Source organism: Pelobates fuscus, chromosome 3 (assembly GCF_036172605.1).
Source record: "Pelobates fuscus isolate aPelFus1 chromosome 3, aPelFus1.pri, whole genome shotgun sequence".
Lineage (NCBI taxonomy): Eukaryota > Metazoa > Chordata > Amphibia > Anura > Pelobatidae > Pelobates > Pelobates fuscus.
The window spans coordinates 370,863,279-370,886,277 of NC_086319.1; the positions used below are offsets into that span (position 1 = coordinate 370,863,279).

At 41.2% G+C, this 22,999-nt stretch overlaps 1 protein-coding gene across 1 annotated transcript in view; it reads right to left on the reverse strand.

Moving 5' to 3' along the window:
* Positions 1–745: 745 nt before the first annotated feature.
* The window catches only part of TBC1D2B (TBC1 domain family member 2B), a 40,627-nt gene continuing 18,373 nt past the window's right edge, over positions 746–22,999 (reverse strand). The window contains exons 5-13 of the mRNA XM_063449416.1: positions 22,174–22,352; positions 16,579–16,950; positions 8,383–8,493; positions 7,887–8,080; positions 6,013–6,507; positions 4,676–4,793; positions 3,545–3,730; positions 1,950–2,071; positions 746–1,462 (exon numbers count right to left, since the gene is read on the reverse strand). Coding sequence (XP_063305486.1) covers positions 1,267–1,462; positions 1,950–2,071; positions 3,545–3,730; positions 4,676–4,793; positions 6,013–6,507; positions 7,887–8,080; positions 8,383–8,493; positions 16,579–16,950; positions 22,174–22,352 — 1,973 coding nt within the window. The 3' untranslated portion in view covers positions 746–1,266. The remainder of the gene's footprint in view (positions 1,463–1,949; positions 2,072–3,544; positions 3,731–4,675; positions 4,794–6,012; positions 6,508–7,886; positions 8,081–8,382; positions 8,494–16,578; positions 16,951–22,173; positions 22,353–22,999) is intronic.

The window sequence follows — 22,999 nt, forward strand, 5'->3', positions numbered from 1 at the left end:
TTAAGTGCTTTGTGAAAATGAGAGCGTTGCTATTTTATTTTATTTCATTTCAAAGAAATCAGATGGCAACGTGCTTTAAAAAAAAGGGACACTGTAATAATGTATATCACAACTCTTAAGTAACAACTTAAATATTATAGTTCAAACCACTGTAGATGTCGGTTTGCACACAACAACGTGAGGCTTTTTGCTTGCATTTTTTAGTCCACCGATCATGCCGAGAGTGATATTCAATAAATATTGTATTTTCGCTCCCAGTGCCATGAGTACCGGGATGTAATGTGCCATTGATTAGGTTATAGTACATTAATCTCTTAATGGAAAACTCACATCGTGGCATCTCATACATGCACTGCAACCTTCTCTCAGCAGGAAAATAATTAAAAAGTGTATTCACTAAAATGAGAATTTTAGGTAAATTCAAAGTGAATGTCAAGGTTAAGGTGAAAATAGCCAAAATGGGAAAATCTGCAGATTTCACTTTCATTTTGAACTCTCACTTTATAGTGAATAATATGTTTTATTGTAAAAAGAGAACCAAAAAAAAGTATATATATAAAAAACGAAAAAGTTTGAAGGAATGTATAAACCAAAAAACCAAATGGGAATTGTGCTATTTTGTAAGTGAGGCAAAGATCAACACATTTACACAAACGTGCACACAATTACTTTGCACCAATCTGGAATGTGAAAAAAACAAAAAACAAAAAAACACTTGTTTAGCAAAAGATTTGGTTCCATTAGCCAAGTTGCAAGATTTTCTACTGGAAGGGAAGCTAAAGTTCAGTGCAATGGATTTAATTCCAGCCCTTATGTACCTTCAATGTATACTCCAATCTGCCCTGCAAATGCAAACCCCAAGGTTATCTGTACACAGCAGGATTGTAGCAGGTAATTCATCCTGCCGCGTTTTACTGACAGCATTATTGCAGCTGAAATACAATGTAATCTGACAATAGAATGTTGGATTAACTGAAGAGATTTCTTAGAAGCTCGAAATCACCATCGGCAAAGCATGTTCACGATGACAGTGTCTCTTTAAGAGTGTATGTTTCCATTTTCTTTCTAGAAGATTCCAAGAACATTGACCAGGCAAATCGCTCGATCTAGACTGGAGAGATTTTTTTTAAAACTCTATAGTTCTACCCAGGGATCTGCCAGACTGTTCTCAGAGGGCAAGCCATACCAGTTTAGATATAAGCCCAGCTTTCTCAGTGAAGCCTATCGGTACTCATGTTACATGTAACGGGCTCTTGCTGTGCCAGCTCAGCTGTCCTCTTCGTCATCACTGATGAGGTCTCTCCTCTCTGGGTGAGTCTCCCGCTCCCTTATGAAGTCTGCACGGATGCTGTCCAGCTCTAACAGCTCCAGTCTGACTTTCTCCAAGTGGTATGCACGCCGGTTTCGGATCTGCCTCAGCGGAAATGGATTCATGTCCAAAAATGCCATGTTACTCAGCTTCCTGAAACAATGGGGTTTTAGCACGGTATTACAATTCACAAAAATGGAATTACAGGAGAAACACGAAAATCTCAAGCGGTTAACTTTACTACAATTCCAACTCGAGTGTTCACTCGTGGACCCCAAATGTTTAGGAAATTAGTTCATTTAAAAGGAGAGTGTGTAGTTCAAACTATTTAATTAAAAAAGCCCTACAACAAAACAAGTGATGGGCACAGCCATACAGTTACACTAAAAGTGCAAGACTGTACAACGTTACACTAAATGTGCTATTTACGAGCATGCATTGCAAGTACCTCGCTTTGATGTTACAACATACCCATCAAGAATCCCCCTGATTACAAAAATGATATAACCTTGTCTGCTCCTTGGGATCCGATAGTTGGAGATTTCGATTGGTTTGTGTGATTTAATATTTAGTATCAAGCATGCACCTCATGTTTTTATCCGCAATGATATAGGACTATATGGGTTTACTTAGTTCATACCTTGCATCCAGGATCGTGCGACTGAAATATCGCAGGTATTTAAATATGGACATCGAGTCTTGCAGCTTCAAGATGTCCTCCTCTTTGTATTTAAATAAACCCAGAGCAAAGCGGAACATCACCTGGTTTAAAAATACAGCATACAATAAATGTTACACTCAAACAATGAATTCATTCTTACCCATCACTTCTTTTGAACGCAAAAGAGGAAGTCCGTTCGTACTATCTTACAAATGGTTACACAAGTGATCAATGATGGACTGATAAATAGCTGAACACAGACACAGTGAGACTGCAGGGACATTATCTATAAGCCAAACCTGCTTCATTGAGCTAAAGTTGGTTTGGTGACTATGGTGTCCTTTTAAGTCTACATTGTCTGTATACAATGGACCAGCCAGGCACAAACTTGTGGATGAGAACACTGGCAGCAGACATAGTATAAAAATGAAGCTTGCCTGATGTGGCTGGAAACCGGCATACATGCATTTAACAGCCTGCCATCATATACAGTATTTTTCGCTCTATAAGACGCACTTTTTCCCCCCTCAAAAGTAAGGGGAAATGTCTGTGCGTCTTATAGAGCGAATGTGTAAGTTTACTTACCTGTATTGTAGCGTGGGCCGGCAGAACAGCGCGCACCATGGTACAGGAACTTAAATTTCAGTTTCCGGACGGAATGAAAGGAAGTGCGCACTTCCTCTCAGTCCAGCCGGGTACCGGACACTGAAATTTAAGTTCCTGTACCATGGTACGCGCTGTTCTGCCGGCCCACGCTACAATACAGGTAAGTAAACCTACCGGGGACCAAGGGGGTAAGAGAGGGGCACTAAGGGACACTATGGGAGGGAAGGGGGAGGAAAGATCACTATGGGACAAGGGGAGGGGGGAGAACACTATTGGACGAGGGGGGAAAAAATATGGTACTTAGTGCTGCAGCCAACGGTGACATCGCTGCTAAGGGTGCAGTGGACGAGAGGGAAGCAGGCAATGGTGAGTTCTTGGCTGAACCTGTTCCCCACGGGTGCCACCATTTTGTCCTGCTGAGTGCTCTTCAGCTACTGGAGCTTCAGAGCTGAAATCATGGCTGAACTATTGCGCATGCACATTAATACAGCATTGAGGTCCAAGGAGGGTTCCACGGCCTCCGTAGATAAAGCCAATTCCCTGCAGCTTTCACTGGTGTCTAGACGTAATCCATACTTTGTCTCAGTAGATCTCTTGACTGGGATGGAATTATGTCAATATGAGTATTCTATCTTTATGAAACACTCATATTTCAGGGGGGACAGAGCCGCTTTACAAACATCCCAAATCACTGTCTGTACAATCCACTAACATTGTTATCAATTAATTCAGGGTTTCCCAGTAGTCTATGAAAAACTCTCCGCTATTATCGCACTGGAGAGAGCTTTCTTGATAATCTGGAAACTATTGGCAGATATTTTTTTTAGCGTGACCATGCAAGCTAGCTGTGAAACGATAAGTCAACGTGTAATGCCGGAAATGGAATCTCATCAGATTAATGCCGCTATTAAATGTCATTTTATTTACAGAGTAATTACAGTGACCAGTAAGAGAGCGGACACACTGACCTTGGATCCCTCGTACAGGAAGGAATCCCAAATCCTGAAGAAGATGTCACTGACCACACTGTCAACAAACACAACCAGGAACCAGTTAAATGTGATCAGCGTGTAATCCACCTTGTATTGTTCGAAGTGCGCGCTGAGACGTGGCAGTTTCTCACTCATCAGGTCCTTGAACACTCTCTGGTCCACCTACATCACCATAATGTGCAAATTAAATCTCCTGGGTCAGTTATAAATCATTTGTGTATTTACAGAATGTAATATATATATATATATATATATATATATATATATATATATACATATATATATATATATACACACATATACACACACACACACACACACACACACACACAGCTGATGTTATAATATTTGTATTTTTCTCTCCAATGGAAATAGTAAAAATAGTGGCTGAAGGGAGGGCAACTGGAGGCAGCTTGGCCTGGAGGGAGGGCAGCGGGAGGCAGCGTGGCTGGAGGGAGGGCAGCGGGAGGCAGCATGGGTAGAGGGAGGGCAGCGGGAGGCAGCGTGGGTAGAGGGAGGGCAGCGGGAGGCAGCGTGGGTAGAGGGAGGGCAGCGGGAGGCAGCGTGGGTAGAGAGGAGGGCAGCGGGAGGCAGCGTTGGTAGAGAGGAGGGCAGCGGGAGGCAGCGTTGGTAGAGAGGAGGGCAGCGGGAGGCAGCATGGGTAGAGGGAGGGCAGCAGGAGGCAGCGTGGGTAGAGGGAGGGCAGCGGGAGGCAGCGTGGGTAGAGGGAGGGCAGCGGGAGGCAGCGTATCTGGAGGGAGGGCAGTGGGGCTGCAGTTGAAAGCAAAATACAAATATTAACAGTTTACGGTTGTAAATGTGGTAGAAAATATGACTAGTGGTATGGGACCAAACGTACAGATGGAGAAGAAAGACATTGTGTTTGTTAAGGATAATGGCTGGTTTGGGCATTTGGCTATGAGAATGATAGAGTTAAAGAAGTCGACAGATACAGTACAGAGCTCGAAAGACATAAGAGGAGCCTGAAAGACATTCTGCCACAAACATGGGGGCTTTATAGATTACTCTATACTGGTTAAATAAGGACTAGCAAAATGTTCCTCTGTGCCAGTAAATCAAAATAGTTAAAAACCTGGAGGCATTTACCTGGGATCCCTGCAGCGTTTTAGTATAATAATCCCTTGGCATGAAGATCTCAACGATGGTTACCAGGCACCAGAAGGCATCCTCCTGGTCAAGGTAAAGAAGAGCAATGGCAGCCAACCTAAAATGGAGAGAAACCCACCTTTTAGTACATGGCACAACTCACACAATGTGTATACAATATCCTCTGCACAAAGACAACAATCACACCATGTATACAATATCCTCTGCACAAAGACAACAATCACACCATGTATACAATATCCTCTGCACAAAGACAACAATCACACCATGTATACAATATCCTCTGCACAATGACAACAATCACACCATGTATACAATATCCTCTGCACAATGACAACAATCACACTATGTATACAATATTCTCTGCACAATGACAATCACACCATGTATACAATATCCTCTGCACAAAGACAACAATCACACCATGTATACAATATCCTCAGCACAATGACAACAATCACACCATGTATACAATATCCTCTGCACAATGACAACAATCACACCATGTATACAATATCCTCTGCACAATGACAACAATCACACCATGTATACAATATCCTCTGCACAATGACAACAATCACACCATGTATACAATATTCTCTGCACAATGACAACAATCACACAATGTGTACAGTGTTCTCGGTGTTCCTTTTACACAAACAGACATAGTGTCTCCAACTCCCAGACTTTACACAAGCAGAATGTTAAACCAGCAAATGATTCATTCACAAGGTCAAAATCTCCTTCCTGACTATATTCCTAGTTAAAGAATGTAAACATTAATGGAAAGATCCACACAGTAGTCGTTATAAACAGTGATTGTGCATGCGAGTTAGAAAAGATTAAAGTCTTTCCGTATGTTTTAGAATAGGTTTGGAAAATTTGAAGCCCCATAGATCTATTCTGACCAAAACAAGTGAAGTAACACACACACACACTAAAATTCTAAGTTTTCAGTAGTAGGAGAGGTGAACTAATCTGTACGTCTCACCTAAATATTAATTGCCGGTGGAATAAGTTTGACCATTAACGTCTGTTTGAGATAGGGGAGGCTAATAATCCTGCATATTAATTCTCTACCAATGAGTTCTCCTCTTTGAGACAGAATGTAGCATACATTTAACAAATCTCTCTCTTAAATAGTCCACTTGACGATTGTTTGAGTGGATTCTCCATCTAAGTTTCTAAAGACTGTATTGGGCATGCAAGACAAACACACATTTTAGTACATGCATGTATAGGACACATAAGTGCACAAACAAAATATCATTGCTGCGATTATTTTTATAAAACACTCAGAAAATCACAGAACACACCGATTGAGTCCTTGGCAGTAGCCTATATCTGGATTCCTCCATGAATAAGCCAACAAGACATTGCGTAGCTTCTGAATGCCCTCCGATGTGGGCGAGGTGTAGTGCTTATTGTTGGGCAGAGTTCTCATGAGGTCCAGCTCTATTTGTTTTGATGCTGGGTTCTGTTTCTCCAAGGCATTCTGGAGAAGGGTTTGGAAGTATCCGGGAGGTACTCCATCCTTGAGTTTCTTGATGTGGATATTAATAAACCACTTCCACATTTTTGATCTATGCATGTGAGGGATTCCATTTCTGACCAGACCCTTCAGCTCTGGAGAAGGCACCATGTCACGATTAACTGTGCTGGCCAAATAGTTTTCCCATTTCACAAATGTAGAAATCTCCTGGTTGTCAGTGAGGGACAAGTTCCTTAGTTCCAGAGCCCTTACTCTTGCCACTAATTTTTCCTCATCATCGTCTTCGGGAAGAATCTGAAATCCATAGATATCATATTTGCTGGAAAAGAAAGAAGGTTTTTTGAGAATTTTACACAATTAACTAGAAGACATGCAATGGTTATATGGCTCAGGAAGATTTTTTTTTTTTTTACTGCTGATCCCTTATGGATGGTTATTCACTAAAATTAGAAATTTTATATTTGTTGAAGCCAAAATAGCCAAACTGGAAAACTTCTCGAAATTAGGTACAGAGTTTGGCTCATCTTGCCTTAAGTTTGATATTCACATTGAATTCCCATCAATTCTTTATTTAGCATCCGGTCCCTATTTCTCCTCTGAGGATCATTGAGAGGTAAACAGTGCAGAGGGAAAAGGGTAATTAAAACCTTTATTTTATTAATTTTCATTTCAAGCTGGGGGGCAAAAAAGGGACATGGGCGCTTTAGTGTTAGGGTTACAGGTTTATATTCCTAATGCTATAGTGTTCCTTTAATCTTTTTTCTTTGAAATGTAGAAGAAATATTTAACAAGTTGCATCACAATCCAGTTCAGTCCTGGCACATACAAAAAATACATTGTATTGAGGTGAAGAAACTGAAATGCGGATTCCATCCTCCAGCTCTCTCTTTGCTGACTGCAGATGCAAAGGTCACAGCTTATAACAATGGCTGAAGGAGATAAGATGGAGGATAGAGCTCATCTATCCATCTCGCAAAACGTCATCAAGGAGACGTGGCTTTCACCAGTGTTGGTCCAATCCAGTGCTCCTCAGAGGAGAAACAGGGACCTGATATGAATGATCGGCAAGCGTTGCGCGTACATCCAATGCTTGTCATATGAGCTGCTACGTCACGTGCCTTCGATGGGCTTTGGCCTCATAACTGGTGTTAAAATCTATATACTTTTGCGAACAGGAAAACAAAACAAAAAAAATGTAGCTCAGCCAATGAGAGATTAGAGAGCTCAGCTGCTAATGTACCTCAACCTCACAGCCAATCACTGTTCTTTTCTTGTTGTATAGTATATTAAAGCTGTGCTACGGGAACAGACAATAACAGGACAATGATTGGCTGTGGCGTTGAGTCATGTGAGCAACTCAGCTCACACTGACCTTTGATTGGCTGAGCAGAGTACATATATAAGGAAGCGACTCTTGGAAAGGAGAGGAGAGGTCTGGCTAATAGGAGGGGGTTATGCTGGAAAACATATTTTCTTTTTACTCAACACTAAAAGAGATTTGATTGTGGAGAAAACTACAGTAGAAAAAGGAGGCCAAAAGCTATGCAATGCACTTAAGTTGTGTTGGTGCACAGAGTGTCCTTTTAATTTGTTTTTGTTCAAGCATCACAAAAACATTTATTAAAAAGTCTGTAAGGTGACAACTCTGATTTAAAAAAAATAAAAAAAATGAAGAAGAATTTTTCCTTTACTTCCTACCTGACAATTTGAGGCCTGATAAAGGTGTGTTCGGGAAGTTCTGCAGTCTCCACTTTAAGTGCATCTTCTATCAACTGATTCACAACCTCCCTTGCAGGTCCTTGGCCATCAGAATACACAGGAGTTTTCATTTCTTGCAAAAGTACAAGATACTTGCTTTCAATCTGACACATCTTGGCCTCTAGATTTGAATACTGAAGAAGGAACAGATAGGCATGACTTGGTAAAAGAAGAAGAAGAAAAGAAAAGCTTTGTCCAGAATAACTTACAGTTAGTAAACCCTTTGATTCTGTATCTAGGGTCCATTGAAACCATTTTAAAATCTTTCAAATACTCTAGATTGTTCACAAATCATTCGAAATTCACAAGGTAATTGAAATTTACACAAAAATTGCGAAATTGGGAAAAATGTTCCAACTCAGCGATTTTGTCCTTGAATGTTCAATTCCCTGGTGAATTTAAGACAATTCACTTTTTTCGATCTCCAAATTAGTACCTTGGCCTCAAATTCTTGTTCTCGTCGTTCAGAGTTTCTCCGCAATGCAGAAAGCTCCAATATTTCTTTATTTAGAAACTTGTTTTGTGCTTTGTAGCCCTGTAGGCTGTCCTATGAAAACAAAAATAGCCATGTCAATACTAAATTGTATGCGTTCATTCATACAATATTAAATTCTGTCTTTATTATAGGTATTAATATAACGCCAACTTATTCTGTAGCGCTTTCGAATATTGTGGAAGGGAGAAATGTAACAATAAGAGGGGCAATTACAAAAAGATACCGGAACCATAGGTAGATTTGGACCCTGCTCAGACAAGTTTACAGTCTAGAGGAGTGAAGTACAAGGATGTAAAGCACTGCGGCCTAAGGGGGCGCTATATAAATACCAATAATAATGCAATAGGGAGCTATCAAGAGGAACAATAAACAAACAAGGTGGGAAACTAACAGAACTGGAGGTAAGGGGGGGGGGGGGAGGGGGATGTAGTTCTTTAGGAGAGAGCCAGAGACAGATTTGTGACATAGAAGTTACTTTATGAAGCCATAAGCATTTCTAAACAGAGGGGTTTTGAGGGATTTTGTAAACGATTTAAGACTAGGGGAGAGTCTGATGGGGGTAGGCAGACTATTTCAAAGGAAAGGAGACGCCCGTGAAAATTACTGCAAGCGCGAATTAGCAGCGAGGAGTGGACAGGAGGTGGTCACTGGCAGAGCGTAGACACATAGAAGGGACATATCTATGAAAAGGTGAAGATATGTCACCTATTCATAGATTTAGAGCTTTATAAGCAAGCATTTAGAACTGACACCTATAGGATACAGGAAGCCAGTGTAAGGATTGACCGAGGTAAGAGAGGAGTGACATTAATTACAGCATGGCAGTACGGCTTCTGGGGAGACCACTTGGGAGAATATTAAGTAATATATGTGAGACATTACCAGAGCATGAACAAGCTCCTTGGCAGCATCTTGCCTTAGGAAAGTCAGCGAGCTTGCAAGGACGGGCTGATGCAGGTACCATCAACTTGCAGGGTAATTAAACAAAGGAGGATCAGAATTATGTGGAGGAAAAATAAGAAGAAGCTCAGTTTTAGAGTGATTGAGTTTCAGAAAGTGAGAGGACATCCAATCAGAGATTGAAGCGGGGGAGAGATCAGAGGAAGAGAGCTAGATCTGGGTGTTATTGGCGAACAGGTGGTAGCAGAAGCCAAAGGAATTCATGAGTTTGCCAAGAGAGGCAGTATACAGAAAGAACAGAAGGGGATACAGAACAATAAACACATTTCTATTGTGCAAAAAAAATTAAAATATGTAAAATGCCACACAGGAAGAGCAAGGAAATAGAATGGAAAAGAAAAAGAAAAAAATAGAAAAGCTATTAAGTTAAGTTTCTCCCTGAGGTTAACCGGTCTACTATGGATGGGGTATCCAGTGAACATTGTGTCGGAAGTACAACAAACTGAAGGTAGACTGTCCCTTTAACAAAAATATAAAGTGTAAGGATTTCCATTTAATAACTTTCCATGTCTGGCAGACTATTCTGCATTCAATAAAGATGTTAAACCTCTGTCACACAGCCAAGGCATTTAACTACACAGATAGAATAACACTGGATCAGCCTTTTTTCTGAGGCCAACACAATCTTAACATGCTCTGATTCATTGGACTTAATGTCCTCCAACACTTGTTATTGCTTAAAACATTTCATATACATTCACTGTCTGCCAAGCCTCTTCCCGGAGCTGATCTGTACATATAGCACACATGCACTATGGGATTTATTCACTAAACAGCAAATTGTAATTATTATTTATATAGCGCCATCAGATTCCGTAGCGCTGTACAATGGGTGGACTAAAAGGACATGTAATTATAACCAGGTAGGTTGGAGCAGCATTATGTAGGGACTTGTAAGCAAGCACCAGAATCTTAAATTGAGCCCTATATCTAACTGGAAGCCAATGCAGGGACTGAGAGCGGGGAGGTGCGAGGAAAATGAGGACAGGAAAATGAGCCTCGCCGCCGCGTTCATTATAGATTGCATCGGTGCAATCTGGGAACACGTAATACCAAGGGTATTGCAGTAGTCAAGGTGAGAGATAACAAGAGCATGGACCAGCACCTTAGCCGCATCCGGGGTCAAATAGAGGCGGATGCGCGCTATGTTTTTGAGATGGAAGCGACAGGATTTGGCGATTGATTGGACATGAGAGGTGAAGGAGAGGTTGGAGTCAAAAAGAACACCCAGGCAGCGAGCCTGCGAGGTAGAGGTGATGGTAGCGCCATTGACTTGGAGTGAGACAGACACGGGAGTAGTAACACTTGAGGGAGGAAAGACCAGAAGTTCTGTTTTGGACAGGTTGAGTTTAAGGAAGTGAGCAGCCATCCATTTGGAAATCGAAGAGAGGCAGTCAGAGACACGAGTCAAGATGGGCGGAGAGAGATCAGGAGAGGACAGGTAGATTTGCGTGTCATCCGCATAGAAATGGTAACGGAAGCCAAAGGAGCGGAGGCATTTACCAAGGAAGGTAGTATAGGGGACCAAAGACAGAACCTTGGGGGACGCCGACAGAGAGTGGTTGGGAGGGGGTTAGGCAGAGTCCGAAAAAGAAACACTGAAAAAGAGCACTGGGAGGAGCACCAGTAGAGAGCAGTATCCCGTAGACCAAAATTACAGAGAATGCGAAGAAGCTGTTGATGATCAACAGTGTCAAAGGCAGCAGAAAGATCAAGGAGAATTAGGATAGAGTAATGGCTGCGAGATTTAGCAGCAATTAAATCGTTGGATACTTTGGTCACAGCCGTTTCAACAGAATGACCAGCGCGGAATCCAGACTGAAGGGGGTCAAGCAGAGAGTTGGATTCGAGAAAGTCAGTCTGGTGTACACAACTCTCTTGAGGATCTTGGAGGCAAATAGCAGTAGCGAGATAGGGCAGTAGTTGGATGGGGAGTTGGGGTCAAGGCTGGGCTTTTTCAGAATTGAGGTTACAGCTGCATGTTTGAAGGGTGAGGATAATGTGCCAGAGGAAAGGGAGAGATTGTCTCCCTCTCTTGCTCTTCCTCTCACTAAAATTTTCAAAGTGCGGACAAGATATGAGGAATTAGGATCGAGTGAACAGGTGGGGGGCGGGAGGACTGGAGCAGAGCAAAAACCTCTTCTGCAGTAGCAGGTGCGAATGAGTGTAGAATGGTGGAGAGGAGTGGGGTTGGGTGATGTATTGGTAGGGGAAGGATAGAAAATAGCAATCTCTTCTCTGATTGCAGTGATCTTCTCAGTGAAGTGAAATTCAAAGTTTGTGGCAGACAAGGTGGTAGAAGGAGGGGGAGTGGGCGAAGAAGAGCATCAAAAGTGTGAAATAGGTGTTTGGGTTGATGGGACGTGTGCTTATGAGGGTGCTAAAGTAATTTACTTTTGCAGCGGAAAGAGCCAGGCTGTAGGAGCGCAGCATAGATTTATAGTGGAGGAAGTCAGATGCAAAGTGAGACTTTCTCCAGCAGCGTTCAGCAGTTCTAGAACATTTTTGGAGATAACGGGTCAGCTTGGTGTACCAGGGTTGTAATTGGGGAGCTTGCGCCGTTTAATTGTAGGAGGTGCCATAATGTCGAGTTGAGAGTGGAGTTGTAGAGTGAGGTTGCAGAGTTCGGGCAATTTAGATTTGAGATGGGTAAAAGGAGAGTTTGGAGTTTGGTGGTTTCTGCGAGATTGGAGAGTTGAGGGTGGTCAGATTTGGGTGCGGGGTATGCTGATGTCAAATGTTAGCAGATGGTGGTCAGACAAAGGAAATGGAACAGTGGAGAGATTAGAGGTGGTACAGAGATTGATGAGGTCAAGAGAGTGTTTCCTGCTGTATGAGTTGCTGAAGTAGACAACTACGTGAGGCCAAAGGAGGAGGTTACAGAGAGCAGACTGGAGGCATCAGGGCAGTTGAGGTTGTTGACTGATTCGCAGAATTTGGGTCAAACATCGTCGATTTACAGAACTTTTCCAAATCAGTATTTGGAGTTTAGTTAATTAACCGTTAGAAGCAGGGTGCCAGATGACAGGCCAAGTATAACTCCACCGTTTGTTCTTTACTCAAGGAATGCGGAATACAGAGCTACATTTAAAGGAATATTGTAACAAGCTGCCTCGCTGAATCACATTTCTGTTATAGCAAATAGACCTGAGAAAATCCATCAACGCGCCGTCAAATACAAGGTGACATGATTTGATTTTATACACTTAAAAAAAGATTTTGTGGAGAATTACCAAGGTAACTGAATTCTAGTCCAAACAAAACAAAAGGAGAAAAAACAAAACATCAAACCTGCTATTCTAATTCAGTTATGTTGATCTAAAATCTGCAATTCTGATGTCAATTTTTCTCAACTCCCAATTTAGTGAATAAGCCCATATTGTAATTTTGTCTTAAAAACTGGTTTAAGATGGTTTCAGAGTCAAAACTTGTGTTTTGTTTTTTATCCTCAAGCAATGTAATTATTTTACAACAAAACGAGGCAAATATTTTCCTTAACCCCTTAAGGACACATGACATGTCATGATTCCCCTTTATTTTGGTCCTTAAGGGGTTAAAGGAGCACTATAGAGCCAGGAAAACAAACTTTCCCTGGCACTATAGGGTTATTAGGTTCCCCCCTCCCGCTGGGCTGAATGGGTTAAAAACCCCTTCAACAACTTACCGTATATACTCGAGTATAAGCCGACCCGAATATAAGCTGAGGCCCCTAATTTTACTTAAAAAAACTGGGAAAACTTACTGACTCGAGTATAAGACTAGGGTGGGAAATGCAGCAGCTACTGGTAAATTTCTAAATAAAATTAGATCCTAAAAAAATTATATTAATTGAATTTTTATTTACAGTGTGTGTATATAATGAGTGCAGTGTGTGTGTGTATGAGTGCAGTGTGTGTGTGTATGAGTGCAGTGTGTGTGTGTATGAGTGCAGTGTGTGTGTGTATGAGTGCAGTGTGTGTGTGTGTATGAGTGCAGTGTGTGTGTGTGTATGAATGCAGTGTGTGTGTGTATGAATGCAGTGTGTGTGTGTATGAATGCAGTGTGTGTGTGTATGAATGCAGTGTGAGTGTGTGTGATGCAGTGTGAGTGTGTGTGATGCAGTGTGAGTGTGTGTGATGCAGTGTGAGTGTGTGTGATGCAGTGTGAGTGTGTGTGATGCAGTGTGAGTGTGTGTGATGCAGTGTGAGTGTGTGTGATATATATATATATATATATTTTTTTTTTCTCACGAGACTTACACTGGGAGCTGACAGGGGAGCTGACCGGACCGGCGCGGAGGAGAAGGGAGCTGACAGGAGCTGCAGGAGAGGCAAGTAAGAGCTTCCTGCCAGCCCCCCTCCTACACAGCCCCTTGTCTGTATTATGGCAATGTAAATTGCCATAATACAGACATTGACTCGAGTATAAGTTGAGTTGGGGTTTTTCAGCACAAAAAATGTGCCGAACAACTCGACTTATACTCGAGTATATACGGTACTTTAATCCAGCGCTGGGCTCCCTCTGCGCTGGTGACCTCTCCTCTCCCTGCCGACGTCAGTTCGCATTCAAACTGCCCACAGGAAAGCTTTACTCAATGCTTTCCTATGGAAGTCCAGCGTGAGTTCAATGCGATTTTCACATTGAGGATCGCGGAAGGGGCCTCTGGTGGCCGTCAGGGAGACAGCCATTAGACGCTGGATTAACCCTCAATGTAATCATAGCAGTTTCAGCTGCAGGGTTAAAACCAGGGGGAAATGGCACCCAGGCCACTTTATTGAGCTGAAGTGTTCTCGGTGCATATAGTGGTCCTTTAACTCTCTTTACTAAACTCCAACAGCTGCACATATCATAAAGAGCAGATAATACAAGATCTTGTCCCCAGAAGCACCTCCTCTTTCTTTGCAGTTTTGTTCTCCTGTAGCTCACACTTAGCATTACTCTGAATTTGCGTGTGTCAAGCTGTAATGTACCTATAATCTTAAAGGACCACTATAGTGCCAGGAAAACATACTCGTTTTCCTGGCACTATAGTGCCCCGAGGGTGCCCCCACCCTCAGGGACCCCCTCCCGCAGGCCTCTGGAGAGAGGAAGGGGTTAAAACTTACCTTTTTCCAGCGCTGGGCGGGGAGCTCTCCTCCTCCTCTACACCTCCAATCCTCCCTTTCGGCTGAATGCGCATGTGCGGCAAGAGCTGCGCGCGCATTCAGCCGGTCTCATAGGAAAGCATTATCAATGCTTTCCTATGGACGCTTGCGTGCTCTCACTGATTTTCACAGTGAGAATCACGCAAGCGCCTCTAGCGGCTGTCACTGAGACAGCCACTAGAGGATTTGGAGGCTGGATTAACCCTATTATAAACCTAGCAGTTTCTCTGAAACGGCTATGTTTATAATAAAAAGGGTTAATCCTAGAGGGACCTGGCACCCAGACCACTTCATTGAGCTGAAGTGGTCTGGGTGCCTAGAGTGGTCCTTTAAATTTAGCAATGACAGGAGGCCAATATCTGTGCTCCCACACTCCCTCAGTTGGGCTGTTTTCTTTAGCTGTGTTTTGTTTTTCTTTTTATGTTTATCCTCATTTTCTGGTAGACCTGTACATTCGGTTGTTGGTCATTTTACACAGGTTTATCTATTTTTTGCTATGGCTTCTGTGCATGTTTTTTGCCAGATTCCCTATATATGGAGATTTTGTAATGGTGTTATCTTACTGGCATTGTTAATATGTGATGTATTACTCCTATGCTTGTAATTCAGATTATGGTCTATTTTGAGATCCCTTTCACGTAGTTTCTCTTTTGTTTCAGCTTGAGCTTGATGTCCTGTTCCTGGGAGTCTGGAGTTTCCAGTTTCAACTATATGATGGGATTGGCTGGTTTCGAATTTATGGCTTTTCCTAATTGTTGCATTTCTTGATTACAATATTGGAACACCAAAGAATGAGGATGTGCTTCTGGGTACAAGGGCTTATATTACGTCCTACTTGCTTTTGATTGGTTGATGTACTCTGTATGATTTGAACTGCTGTTGGAGTTTAGTAAAATATTCACCTCCTGTCATTACTAAAATAAAGTTTATAGGTACACTAAAGCTAGCATAATCTTCATTTATATTCTCACATGTATAATAAATGTATATATGGTTTCTCAGCATATAACCCCCCCCCCCCCCCCCCCCCCCCCCCCCCCAAAAAAAAAAACCTGCATTACAAAATAATTTCTAAATCTGTCAGCCTTTACTTTACTCCCCTAAGGGAACCCCCGAAAAAAAAAGAGTACTTATTATTATTATTGGAATTTATATATTGCCAACGTATCCCTCAGTGATTTACAATATTACAAAGGGGGAAAGTTTACAATAGTTGAGACTATTTTTAAATTGTACTATCTGTGAATCATACAAAGATGGCAGTCATTCAATACAGCAAAATAATAATTAACACAATTCTTTCAATCGTGTGTTTATTATTTGTTTAAGCGGTCTGCACACCCCTGCCAGTGTTGATAACCTTTTGCAGACAGCTTCACTTGCTCTCTAAAGACACTAGTTTTCGAAGCATTGCTGGGAAATCACGTGCTATCTATAGAGTCTCTTTACTTGTATGAGAATGGACTTGTTAATACCATAGCGTGCAAAAACTCATTTACGCAAGGAGAATGAGAATATGTTCAACTGTACAAGCTGCATCATGCTCTAAGCAACTTGCAGAGCGGAAAACGTGGAAAAAAAAAAGTTTCCAAACATGTTAAAATGATTTATTTACATTTATTCATGTTCCTTCTTGACATGTATGTACAGCCAGCACGTTTAAAAAAAAAAAAAAAAAAAAAAAACGAAAAAAAAACCAAACACTTCCACAGTGTTTACAAAGACAAAGAAATGGTTATGGCCGGAAACCTTGCTAATGGGAAGAACGGAGTAACATTTGTGGGAAGGCCACTAGCTATATATGTCACCAGAATGTAAAAGTCTCTTCATGTGTGCATGTTCACATACAGTAAGTACAGCCACCTGGCTAACACCAGTTATCTGCACTATACTGTGTATAGTACACTGCTGTCAGAGTCTGCAGATGCCTCAGTGTACCCATATACTCTCCCTGTTCATTACACGGTTTTACACTGAAAATGTCTTTAAAACTGAATTTCATCTGTATATAAATATTTCAACCATCTTATCACACACAGACTTGGACACCTACTTGTAGCTGTGTCAGTTCATAAGCATCTGTACATTCAGGGGCCACATTGGATGTGGGCGAGTGCTGCTCATAGTCACTAAGCTGCCTGGACAACCTTATGATGACCTCATCTTTGGCCTGGATGGTCTCCATCATCATGCTAAGTTGTTCTTTCAAGTCTGTAATGCTCATCTGGAGGGTATCCACCTGCTGGTAAAGTTTGTCCTTCTCCTCGGTTTGCTTCTCCAGAAGGTGACTAAACTCCTGCAGTTGAGAGTCTTTTTTCTGTAATAAGTGCAGGTGTTCTTTTGCGATTCCATCACAGAAAGGACTGGCAAAATATTTATCATACTGTGATGACCTCAGTGATTGCTGCAATATCCTCACAAGCTCCTGTAGGAACAATAAAAGGCAACGGTTACTCAACAAGTCTATAAACAAAGCTGGAAATTAATTGTATATGGACAGTTCATTCTAGGTTAGTCATTCTGGAGAGGTGACTGTTTTTCTGATAAGGGCAACATACATATGCAAGTCTTGTAAACCATTGAGTGCCAGAATAGTAAAGATGTCAAACCACCTCCTTCCTCTGTACATTCAATAAACATATTTGTATCCCGACTAAAAATAAAGGTTACGGACATTTTAGATGTACATGGTGAGCTCCAGGGCATGTGCCACCAGTAGACTGTACCATCAATCCTGGAAACCTAATTTAATGCCTTTCACCAATAAGAGAACACGTGAACCCCTGGGCAGGGATTGGTAAACTTACTGGGGATGGGAGGGAAAGAGAGGATACAGGTGGAATAACTAATTTTAATAGATGAACAACAAAAGTTGATATGGAACAATGGGATGAGATGGAGCTTTAATGAAATGAACATGGTGGACAGATTACTCAAATGGTGAGGTGAAGGAGAATCATAGGGAGAGTAAAGAACAACTAGACTTCGAAAAAGGATGCCGAACGAAAAGGCTGGAAAGGCTGTCAAGTGGTGATCGAGAGTGAAGTTTCTGGAGGGAACCAGTAGGAACTAGGTTTAAAGTTGGAGAAAGTCAGAATTGATCTTGATGACTTTGGGATATAGAGAAAATTAAGATGAAAATGAAGGAAAGAGCAATTAAGGAATTGGAGAAAAAAAAAAAAAGTGAAGAAGCTGAGACAGGGATGAGGATGAGAGGAATGTAAATGGAGAGTGCTGAATGAAATAAAAAAAAAGGGAAAGGGGGTCAAATGAGGAGAGGGTGAATGAAATAAAGGTCTGGTCGTTCTCAGAGTTATTATCTGATTTCTGAAGCTGACTAGACATTTTGGCTCAATACCATTTATCATCGCTTCTCCATATATTGTTATGAGTCATTTATGCTGTAGGACAAGATAATTTAAATAGGCTAGCTGCAACACCAGGGCTCGTGAACAAGCCTGGAAAAGGATAATGAGGAACAATTCCCCAAACTTGAATTTTAGTGAATACCTATTAATAACTATACCCCCCTATCTGCACCGAGGATGCTGGGAGTAGGAGCCCAAGACAGCTACAGATGGACATATTGAATTAACCCATAGATAGCTGCTTTACCATCTCAGCTGAGCATGCTGGTAGCCAGTCAACTTGGATTAACCCATTTTAGGCTGACCTCAGTTACCATAGTGTAACAGCCCTGTAAGTACGCAGACATCCATAAGGAAGCCAATTTAAACACCGTTCACGTGATTTAAGTAGTTATTTATAGAATCCAGATGGAAATAGTTACATCCAGATGCAGTGACTCTGTGAAATCCCAGAAAACGCAATGATTAACAGATGTAATTTCCGTTGGGTCGGAGCCGAGATCACAAGACTCTTCCCCAGCTCACGTTTCCTAAATTGTGAGGGTCATGTGTAGCTTTAACACTGAACTTGCAGTGAGCAAATACATGGTGACAAACTAGCACTCAGGAAAAAAGTATTTTTTTAAATTATATTAATAATATTACTTTTAGAAAACCAGTAACAGTTTATTCACAATGTAATACATGTCCCTGGGAACAGCCCTCTTGCATCAAAAATGTATCTGTATGTTTTGTATCATGCACGGAAGACTTGGACACAGTTCACATATTCGATGCATTAGCCAATTCGTTTTGTTAACCCCTTAAGGACCAAACTTCTGGAATAAAAGGGAATCATGACATGTCACACATGCCATGCTTGTAAAATTCTGTGCAAGTTGAGATCTAAGCAATGTCAAGGGTTTTCTAGTTCAAAAACTGTTTGCATATGCAGGGTTTATTACAAAAACAGCCTTGAACTAAGTCGGCAGGAAAAAAAGAATTTTTTGATGGCTGACAGCTTAATATGCCGTTATCAGAAATCTTGAACTATTCAAATAAAAAAAATAAAAAAAAGTGGGCACTTTATTTCTTATTTCAAGATATCATTTAATTAAACACGAACGGCTTCTTTGCTGGTCGTCAGGATTTTGAAAGGAAAGTTTTAAGGTGTGCCCTGCTAATCTTGTTCTGAGTAAACCTGGGATTTTGCTTTTTGAGGTATAATACATACACTTTGTGGCCAAAGTACCAACAAAAGTGGTACTTTACGATACTTTGCCAAGATTTAAAAACCTTCCTGCCACCCCTGCTTTAAGAGGTTAATTTGATGAAGAGAATGACATATTTATTCAGTAGAGCATCTTGCCACTGGCTCTAGGCTAGCAATGTCAAACTGCTGTTGCTAAGCTTTTTATGAACTATATCCCCCATGCATATCCAATAATCCATAGCTTTGTCAGGGCATTAGAGCAGCTGTAGTCCATAAACAGTCAGAATTCCACAGTTCGACACCCCTGACCGAGGCCCTAGATTAGTTCTGCTTAACTTTTGGCCCTTCAGCTCTTGCGGAACATCAGGACATAGAAACAAAGAATGTGGCGGCAGATAAGAACCATTCGGCCCATCGAGTCTGCCCAATTTTCAAAATACTTTCATTAGTCCCTGGCCTTATCTTATAGCTAGGATAGTCTTATGCCTATCCCATGCATGCTTAAACTCCCTCACTGTGTTAACCTCTACCACTTCGGCTGGAAAGCTATTCCATACATCCACTACCCTCTCAGTAAAGTAATACTTCCTGATATATTTTTTTTTAAATTCTTTATTTTTTTTTTGCGCAGGTGGGTACAGAAAAATTGGCAAACGCCACAACAGCGTATTTGTGCATTTCAACGTGCTAAACAGTGGCGGCGCGATGTGCGCATTTTTAGGTACAGGTTCAAACTAGACAAAAACATGCTGAACTTAAATAATGGATTACTGCGTTGCTATTGGTTACTGTCGTTAGTCATAGTAAGGATTACACATTTATTATATTATGATGACAAACGAGTGATGATAAGCTAATGCAGGGTATCATTAGGTAGGGGAGTCTCTGTGGTTTGATAATCAGGCTGTTTTTACGGACATGGGTGCCCTATGCACTGAGTGAGTGAGCTCATCTAGGTGTACAGGCATGGAATATAGTGACAGGCTACGGGTTTGCTTCAAGTTGGACATTCTATGCACCCTATCTTAAGACCGTGTGTCTGGCTAAGCATGGTTGCAGTGCTAGGGATAATAGTAACAAGCAAAAGTCTGTGTCCGTTAGTGTAAGCTTATTTACAGGAGTATGTATAATTAAGTTTAGAGTAAATGTGAGAGATTTATAACTACTGATGAAGGTCAAAATAAACAAAGATGGTGTGTCTTGGAAAACTGTCATTGCCATGTGCTGTGGTCCAGAAAAGGTTTGCCACCAATACATTACACAAAATAAAAGCCCTTCCCGATAATGCTGAGAAATATCTGATATGTTTCCCAGGCAACATCTGGCTGAGCATCATGTGAGCTGCTGTTCAACTTCAGCCAGAAAACACCAAACCGCCTTCTATGGCAGAAATCAACAATACCTGCATTGAAGTAATATGAATGTCACACACCCTACGAGTACCGACTACCTACAGATTAATTAAACAGATAACTACACTGTCTGGATATAACCACTTCGAATGCAAGAGACAAAATACAGCTGCATTAATGGGAACCATAACTGAGCAATATAGTAATGTATCTGAGAATGTGATCTAACATAACGGAGCAATGCATGGACTGTGAAGAAGTAAAAAAAAAAAAAAAAAAACACAGCAACACAGGATGTGGAAACAGAGACATAGTGTTGCAATGGCTGTTCAGGGTGAGAAAATGGTTTAGGAGGTGTGAAGTGTAATACACCTCGCCACTGACGTTTCCCCCCTGAGCTATTCTCGCCCCCACCTCCAATTGTAGCTTCCCAGACATCACTGGGCTTCCTCTGTGCTTCTGAAATGAACTCTAGTTTCCAGTCATGGCATGCACCAAACATTGATCTAAACTAAATTACTGAGGTGTTCACTAAATTGTGCATTGTTGTGTATATATAAAGGGAATTTCACATTCAGGCTACAATAGCAAAACTGAAAAAAAAAAAATCTCTCCCAAAAAGCAATATTGCAAAGTTTCTATTTTGGCCTAAATTTAAATTACTTTAAATTTCCATCAATTCACCTTTTATGGTCTATCCAGGACATTCCAGAACAAGAGACTTCTGACTGGTGGAGTCTTATCCTTGACTATGTTTTTTATTTTTCTAATTTTACTAGCCCCTATCCATCTATGAGATATTTAGTTTATCCCCTTGTTGCAGTTTCACTCATCAGAACTGATGGGTGGACCTGTACCATAAAGGGATAATCAAATATACAACAGCTATTGGTAGCTTATCCACAGCATGGCTGCTATCAACCTATTGACAGAGCTGGGAGAGCCGAGCATATGTGGTGAGCTACTCAGGAAATGTCTGCATTTAGAGCAACGTTTACAGTTCTTAGGATAGGGTAGGGTCTCCCGAGTAGCTAACCACAGCTAACTTACTAACATATTCACAGTGGATGCTTCAAGCACAGTCCAGAGGAGGTGGTGCACGTGTTCACTCAGTATACATGACTTATGCTGTGAAGGAGGCAGTCAAATTCTTTCTCTGATAATAAAATAAACCTCAGTGCCCCTGCTTCACCAATGGTCCCCGTGGGAGGGTATGAATCCAGCCCCCTGTAATTGGGATGACTTAACTTTAAATAAAGACAAAAATTTGGTATGAAAAGGAACAAAGTACACAAAGTGTGATCTTACAAGAGGGAGGCACCAAGATACAATTATATAAAAGAACAATAAACACAAGGACCTAAATATTATATAAACAGAAAAAGGAACAAATAAATGGTCAGTCTGTACAGTAAATTATTCCTGTAGGGAGCAGAGAAACATAATTTAAATAGATGACACAGTGAGTTAGCCACAAAAACTATATAGAGCACATGGCGATGGCGGTTAGTTATTCACCATACCAGAATAATGTGGAGAGCAGACAAGACTTCTTTTGTCAATTCTCCACATTTTCCAGTAACAGAGATTAGGAAACCAAATTGTCAATTTGCTGAAAAGACAGACAACGACTGAAATTGTTTAATTAGTTCTTCTGCTCTTTAATTGTCATTCACTATACGGACAATCTAGAACATTGATTGTGTCTTTAGTAATGTGACCTGTCAGTGTCTAACCTTTTGGCTGTTCAGTTCCTTCCTTAGTTTTTCCACTTCCTCATCTTGAGCCTGAAGTGTTGGTTGAGAATTGGCATCAGACGAAGGCTCGACAGCAAGGCCTTCTGTGCTGCACCGGTTTCTGCTCACATTGATCATATCTCGCAAGGGACGTTTTATTTTCGGGGGCAATCCAGATCCTGACGGTGATCAAACAGAGCCAACACGTTGAGAAGCGAGAAAGACTGAAGAGTTAAAAGACTGAGCAACTCAACATAAAAGTTACAGGCCATCTGTTTATTTCACTATAACACGACAAAGGTCCAACCTAACGGTTCAAGAGTTTCTTTTTTACCATCAGGATATAGAATATCTTTACCCAGGAATGTAGTTCTTAAAGAACAATTGCCTCAAAAGGAGGCAATCAATGAAAATGATATCCTGCTCGGTTATATGATCTTAAATCACACACAGGAGAAGGTTTCAAGCTCAAGCATGCTATTAACAGGGATAGAAATAATAAATTCCAAATTAAACAGGCTGTGCACCAAGAGAATCAAAGTAATTTTTATTTATTTTTTTCTATTTTTTTATCAAGTGTGTAGGGAGACCGTGAGTCACAGCTAGGATGTGGCTTTGGCTGTCCCTTTAAACCCCAGGTAAGTGATTAAACTGTTCTTAAACGGTTTGACTACTTATTTTGGGAGGGTGCCACGACACTCCTGGCACCATAACCACTACAGTGAGCTGCAGTGGTTATTGTGTCTGAATTCTTTCTATAAATAACCCCTCCCGAGATTGGGTTCTGGATCCGCCCCTGTTTGATGTGCTCTGTCTGAGCAGAGCC